The 7600-nt window shown below is 51.2% G+C and overlaps 1 protein-coding gene across 1 annotated transcript; it reads right to left on the reverse strand.

The window, feature by feature from the left end:
- Nucleotides 1-1853: 1853 nt before the first annotated feature.
- GDF5 (growth differentiation factor 5) lies at nucleotides 1854-6320 on the reverse strand. The gene is made up of 2 exons (XM_039863685.1): nucleotides 5396-6320; nucleotides 1854-3307 (listed from the first exon to the last, which is right to left on the reverse strand). The coding sequence occupies exons 1-2, from the start codon at nucleotides 6018-6020 to the stop codon at nucleotides 2433-2435; spliced, it is 1500 nt and encodes a 499-aa protein (XP_039719619.1). The 5' UTR covers nucleotides 6021-6320; the 3' UTR covers nucleotides 1854-2432.
- Between the last annotated feature and the right edge of the window lie 1280 nt (nucleotides 6321-7600).

Here is a 7600-nt window from a genome sequence, read left to right on the forward strand (position 1 = left end):
CTGTACAAGTAGGCAGCTTTTTATGATTAGGACTGTAGGAGGGTGCTTGGTGGAGATAATTTTCCAAGGAGGCAGTTGAATAGATCAGATAGGATGGAAGGATCGTTCCTACACACCCCACAATTATCTAATTTGATCACCACAGGCTAGGTGGGGAAGCGGGGGAGGGTACACAGTCTGAGTGGCTCTCTTGTGAAAGACAGTTCTAGGGCAGGTTGAGGTGGGAGAGGAAGCTCCTTGGGTATCAAGCCAGAGCCACAACAGTTAATTCAATGTCCAGGCCTTCAGCAGGAATAGCACCGTGGCTGAGATGACATGAAGCTCTCTGACGGGGCAAAGGCAGAGAGCAGCTCCAGTTCTGTCAGACTTTCCAAGAAACTAGGGATACATAGCCCAGAAAACAAGTGTATGTAGAAGCCAGCCCCACCTGTGACCCCTTTGTCCCCTGCCTCTCTGTTCTTGGATTTCCAAGTGCCCAGTTTCTACACTGCTCTCTCTGTGTCCACAGCCCACTGCTTGGCTTCCCCAGCACCTCCTTTCCAGGCTCATTCTCCTCTCTCACACACCAGAACTCTGTCTGCCGTGGCAGCTCCTTTGTTTACTTCCAGAGCTCACAAGCCTACCACCAGCCAAACACAACGAAGGCCGGCCAGGGAGGGCGAGGCTCCAGGCTCAGGCTGGCCCCTTGGGGACAGGTACTCGCCTCCAAGCCAGGGAGGCAGCTTGAAGGTATGTTGCCCCCTGTGTGGGGCTCTTGCTTTAGGTCCTGACAATCCAGATTTCAGGTCTAGAGGGAAGAGACCTAAGATCTGCCCATAGCTGAGCAGGAATTCCCAGTTGAAACAGCTTTGGCTAGGAGCCCTGGGAATCAAAGACTCAGCTGGAGAGAGGTGGGGAAAAATTTGAGGCCCCTTGGGTGGGAATCAAAGGTCTAGATTCCCTTCTCCTGATCCTTCCTCTCTTCAACCAGGCAGAACCTGGTCTTGAGCCCTTAGAATGAGAACTCAGGTACCCAAGTTTCCCTACCAGAGGGCTGTGCTCCCCTTCCAAGAGTTCATGTCTCATGTCCCCCCAACGATTCTAGTGGAAAAAGGGAAGTGGGCATTAGGTCTGGCCAAGCCCCAAGCAGGAAACATTCTCAGGATGCGTCTGGCATTGGTCTGTCTGAGGTTAGTAGGGAGGTTATTTATCTAATGTATAATTATGTATTTATATAATATGTAATGTAAAGGAGAGGTACTCCAGCTCTGTTTCTGGAAATGGGGTTAGGGAGGTACGAGGTTATAGATAAGCAGTGAGGAGTAGTGAAGATGCTGAGCTGGAAGGCCGATGGCCCACAGATAAGATCATGTGAGGAATAGTGGTGAATGGCAAAAAGAGATGCCTCAATAGAGGAAAGAAGGGCTATGTGTGTTCTGGCAGTCCAGGTCCCCGAGTGAGAGGTAGAGGGACTTTTAATTGGTTGTTCATTCATCCTGTGAGTATGTGGTAGTGGATGAAGTGGAGATCATTTTAGAAGAAATGAAATCCCCAATTTCTCTCTCATTTCTGTGACAACAAGCTGGACTAAGAAATGCCAGAAAGAAAACCTAACTCTGTCGCCAGGCCCCAATGGAGCAGATGGAGCTCCAAACCAATGGGCCTTTGGAAGGAACTGGAATGGGGTTAGAGGTAGCACTGGCCAAGCTCAGCTTGTACTCTCTGTCCCATTCTGCTTCAGTTTCCAGGACTGGAATTGGGACTGGGCCCTGGAAAATAGGTTTATACACGAGGCAACCCACCTCTCTTCCTTGGGTCAGTCATTCTTTGAGGGGTCACTAGGTCCCCTGAGATAAATAATAAATTTGCCACAGTTTTAGGCACTGTTTTGCTTTTTATCTCATCAATGTACATTTTAATCTAACAGTCTAACAGCCCCACATTCCTCACCCCTGCCCAAGCCCTCTCCCCCTCTTTCCCACCCTTGCCCAATGAGCATCTCATCTACCCCAGGGGCAGAAAGTCACCAGGCACAATGGTGATTCAAGGAGGAGGTGGCACCTGCAGCTCCCCCAAGAGGAGCCCTCACTGGAGAGTCCAGAGTCCAAGGAGGTCCAGGTAAGGAGAGCTCATGGGCTGAGTCTCATCAGAAAACCAGGTCTGCTGGGTCTCTGTCTCATTCAGAGTCTGTCTCTCTGGGCCTGTCCGTGCCAGTCAGAAGAACAGAAGGGCAGAAATCCTGAGACACAGGGACTTATAGATAGAAAAAGACCCTTAGCCCAAGTTCCACTAAGAGAGTGAGCAAGGCTGTTGGAACCCCCTTTCATGCAGGCTGTGTAGATGGCCCCAGTTGTAGCTTCCTGACCCCTTGGTGATCCCACAAGTGCAGAAAGGGGCTCTTGTGACCAGCATCCTGGTGATGTGCCACCCAGGAAGACAGAGGGCCAGTGCTGCTACCTGCAGCCACAAGACTCCACGACCATGTCTTCATACTGCTTATAAACCACGTTGTTGGCAGAATCAATGAAGAGGATGCTGATGGGACTCAGCCGCGTGGGCACACAGCAGGTGGGTGGCGTGGACTCAGGGTCCATGGAGTTCATCAGAGTCTGGATGACTGCATGGTTCGTGGGCTCCAGGTGGGAGCGCAAGGGAAACTCACATAGCCCCTCACAGTGGAAGGCCTCATATTCAAGGGGTGCAATGATCCAGTCATCCCAGCCCATGTCTTTGAAATTAACATGCAGCGCCTTCCGACTGCAGCGGGCCTTGGGGTTCTTGCTGGGCCGCTTGCCCTGGCGTGTGGCCAGTGGAGCCCTCCGTTTTCGCCGCTGGCTGAACAGATATTCATACACAGTCTTATCATCCTGGCCAGAGCGGGCCTTAATCTCATTAAAGAATAGGTCCCGTTTTTTAGTGCGGCCAAACACCAGGAACAGGGCCTTCTCGTGGACCTGACGGGAAGCCCTGTCAAAGCCCAGGCCACGGAGGTCCACTGCCCGGCCCCGTTCCCAGGCCTCCACCTCCAGACACAGCTGGGCCGAGTTCTTAAAGTTTCGGAAGAGCTTCCAGATGTCGAACACCTCCCAGCCAGATACGTCCAGGCTTGGCACAGAGCGCACATCCAGCAAGGCTGCGGGCTGCCGGCCGCTGGGGCAGCTGGACAGCTTCAGCTGGGCAGCCCGCCCACTACCAGGGGCCACTGGCTTGGCTGTGTCTGAGGGCTTCTTCCGCAAGATCCGCAGCTCAGCCCCTAGCAGGCCATCCTTCTCCAGGGCACTAATGTCAAACACGTACCTCTGCTTCCTGACCACAGGACCTCGGTCATCTAGAGAGAACACCCAGAAGTCATTCCCTGCAACCTCATCAAGAAAGCCGGTCACCTCCAGGCCTCAAGGGAGGGCCACAGCTCTCTTCCCCTCCAGAGAGCTTTCTTTAACCTCTTCCCCACTCTGTCAGAGGCCAAGACCCAAAACACCAAGAGCATTTTTCAGAATAAGAGAGAGTTCTACACAGCCAACCAAGTAGTGTTGTTTATTGTAGACGTGGCTGGAGGTATTTGAGTGATTCTGGGTGTTTGTGTCAATTACCATTCAAATCTGGGATCCATCTACCTTAGAACTGCCTCCTATCTCTCTCTCTCCTGTTACCTAATATGATATCTTATTGGTGGAATAGGTGGGGTGGGTGTTATAATTACTCCTGTTTTTCCAGAGGGGGAACCTGAGGCTCAGAGAAGTTAGGTGACTTGCTCAAAGTCGCCCAGCTAGGAAAAAACAGAGTTGGAACTCTGTTTTTATATCCAATCCTGAGCTGCTTCTACTATACCTTAAAGATCTTAGTGTTCTCACTTTACAGATGAGGCACAAAGAGGGGTAGTGACTTGCCAAAGGTCACACAGTGAGTTAATGACAAAGCTGGACTACGACCCAATTTCCCTGGCTTCTCAGTCTAATAATTTTGTTTTATATGTGTCTTATCCTGCTGTATATATGAGTGTGTGTGTGACAGTTCGTGTGTTTGTGTGTATGAGTAGGTTCATATGTGAGTTAAGAAAGTGAAATATATGACATGTTATGTGTATGTATGACTGGGTTTGTATAAAAATTTAATGGGTATGTGTGTGTGTGTATATATATATATATGTAAGAAGACCTCGTGTATACATATAAGAAGGTGTGTGTGCACACGTGTACATGTGTGTGATTCAGCATGTGCGTACAAGAACCTCAGTAGTATGTCCTGAGTATATGTACAAGCTGTGTATATGTATAAGAAGCTCAGTAGTATGTCCGAATCAGCATGCCCTCCTTCCTAAATACCAATTTGCCATTGGGAAGCATTCCTATATTGCTCTAGAAGGTGACTAATTAGGCCTTTAAACTCTCCATCTCCCCCTCTTCAGAGTTCCCTTAGTGCTGGGGGGCACAAAGACTTACTTTATGAGCCCCCGAGGGGTCACAGCTTTCCCTGGCTGGGCAGCCAGCCAGGCCACCTCCCCCACCTCAGCCAGACTTGCTGCCTCTGTGCCTCCCCCACCCTCTATCATTCCCCCACAGGCCGGCTCTAATGAGGAGCCTCTCCCACTCTCTGACCCCTCCCCCATACTGCCAGCCAAAGTCCTAAGACTCACAGAACCAAACCATATCATCTGCAATCAACCCTAGCAATCAGTGGTCCACCTTCCTCTTCACAGTTAGGGAGAAACTGAGGCCCTGAAAGGGAAAGGGACTTGCTGAGGTCACACAGCAAGTTGAGCAGAAAAGCCAAGACGTTAACACCAGGTGGGCAGAGGGAGAGGTGAAGGGAGCAGTTATTCTTCTGTGTTAATGATTAAAATGATCTGTGTTCAGGACAGGACATAATGAAGTGCTCTCAGAAATCGCTTAGTCCAACCCTCAAATTCCATATATTTAAATGTCATTCCGTGACTCCAAGATGCCTCACTTACTGTCTTCACCTATCCTGCCTCCTCTGACCTCTAGCCCTAGGGCAAAGTTGCAGAACCATGAGTAACTAGAAGTTAATTTCTCTCTCTGCCATCTGAGAAAACCTACAAACTCCTGGAGCCTAGAATGTTTGGCCAAACCACATAGGAACAGAGCATGGCCTGGTGATCAAGTCTGAGAGTCTGGTCCCCAACTCTGCCACCAACTGACAGATCTTGTCTCCTCTCTGGACTTCAGTCATCCTTTCTCTGCACCTTGCAGGATTGGACTTGGTTATCCCCAGGTGCTCTCCAGCCCTGACATGCCAGCAGCCTGGGACCTGATACATGTAAGATAGTCCCAGATACCACCCAGGCCAAACGCACACACCATCTCCCACCAGTGGAGTGTCAGGGCTCTGAAAGGCCCCTCCATGCATGCAGATGCCCCTCCCTCTGAGCCGTGCCCCTGCCACCCCACCCCCTCACCTTGCCCTTTGTCAATAAAGCTGGTGATGGTGTTGGCCAGGCCAGCCTCCAACTTCACGCTGCTGTTGCCTCCCTTTCTGTCAGCATCGGACAGCGTCCTGTACAGCGAGAGCATGTACTCGTGGGGCGTGATGGGGGGTGGGCGGAATGGCTCCTTGGGCTCTCGAGGGGGCCCAGGCTCCCTGGCCTTCTTCAGCAGGAAGGGGCTGGGGGCAGCTCCTGCCTTTGGGGGTGCCTTACCCCCAGAAAGCTGTCCTTTTGGGGTCACAGTCCGCGTTGCAGCCTGCCTTGACTGGGGAGGGTGTCCTGGCTTGGGTTCAGGGCCACCCGATCTGGGGGGCAGCTTTTTGGATTCATCCTTCTTGGGCTGTGTCAGGCCTCCTGCCTGCCCGGTGGCCCCCTTTGCCCTGGCATTGGTGGCCCCCCCACCATAGCTGTGACCCCCTGGCCTGAAGATGTTCCGGGCCAGAGGGGGCCTCTCCTTGGCTTCTGCTTTGGCCAATACTGGCCTGGCCCCCTGGGGTCTCTGGCCCAAGTCAGGGGCCCCCAACACAGTGCAGATAAATTCCAGGTCCAGCCAAACCAGGTGCCAAAGCAAGAAAGTGAGGAGTTTGGAGAGTCTCATCCTCTGGCCAGCCGCTCAATGACACCAAAGAGAACAGCGGCAGCAGCGAAGGTGCCTCTGGTTTGGCAGGAAAAACCATGAAAGGAGTGGACCCTCAAAAGCAGCGGCGGCAGCAGTAGCAGCAGAAGGAAAGGCTTTCTCCTCTGTCTGAGACTCTTTAAGTCTGCCGGGTGTGCGTTTGTATCCAGTCCCATAGTGGAAATGCTCTCGTATCCAGACGCGCACCGTCTCCAGTCAGCAGCTGAAAATAACTCGTTCTTGAAAGGAGAAAGCCGACCGCCCCCTTTCTCCTGCACAACTGACTGAGGGCTTGAAGGAGGCTTGTATAAGGCTGAGGGATTTTTCCAAGAAGGAAGAATGGCGTAATGCTGCCTGTGTGCTCCAGTTTTTTTTTTTCAAGTTTTGAATCCTTTCCAGTGAAAATACTTCACACACACACACACACACACACACACACACACACACACACGCCTGCAGGTGCTTAGAAAAATCTTTTACAAACCTGAACTCAGGAATTGGAAACGGAATTCCAACCCAAACCAATTTAATTACTCTCTGATGTCATGCTGTCTAAACTCATTTAAGTGCGATATATTTATGTGAAAAAAATCACCGCTGCCCTTTTGAGGCCATGGCTCACAGGGGCTCTTGGCACAGAGCCCCAAAGCGTGACTCTAGGCTTAGGGGGCCCCTCAGTCCATGGAGCAGACTCAGGGGTCTTCGCCTCCACCTCACGGGGCAGCCCACCCCACCTTTCTGGGGAGAGATGCTGAGGAATGAGCTCAAGGATCTTAAGCCCCAGAAGCATGGGGAGTGTGGGTTTTCAGCTAAGTCCTTGGGGTGTTTTTAAAGCAGTTTCAACCCTTGCGTCTAGTCTGGGGCCTGATTTGTTGTTGGGGGGGCAGCACAGATGGCAGCATTTACCCACAGTTTCTTTTATTTTAATAAACTTGTGGTGACCCAGAGACAGAAAAATATCAGTACCCACTACACCCCTCCCCCCAATGTCATTGACTGAGCTCGGATGATTTCTTCAGGCTTTAGAGGGCACTACTACCCCAGAACCCACTTCTCAGATGGAGGCAGGTCCAAGGTGTACCTCACTGCCACCCCAGTAAAGACAGACTTTGAGTTTTGATGGAAAGGTCTGGTGGTGGCCGACCCAGCCTGGGGCAGCAGCGGCCCCTGCAGGAGGCTGGAAAAAATGATTTCCCACATATTGCTTTTCTGGTAGCTCTCTAAGTCTAAGAAGTCTGAATTCCAGCTGGACTCATTGGGGAAAGCTATTCCTGTCACCTAGAATACCCTCCTTTCACTCTGACAACTGGAGGAAGCCCTCCTCATCCTAGGAACTTCAGCTGAAAATACACCTCCTCTAAGAAGTCTTCCCTGATTTCCAGAGTCAATTACTCTCTCTTGTACATTTTACTATAGCACTTGTCATACTGTAAAAGGTATAGCAGCAGTAGAAGCAGTAGTCACGCATGCTTCCTTCTTAATCTGAGATTCTTTGAGCCCACCTAATAGAGATCTGTTCATACTCTAAGGTCATCAGATTGGTTTCCCAGAATAAGCTGGCA

This window comes from Pteropus medius, unplaced genomic scaffold, assembly GCF_902729225.1.
Source record: "Pteropus medius unplaced genomic scaffold, Ma_sr-lr_union100, whole genome shotgun sequence".
NCBI lineage: Eukaryota > Metazoa > Chordata > Mammalia > Chiroptera > Pteropodidae > Pteropus > Pteropus medius.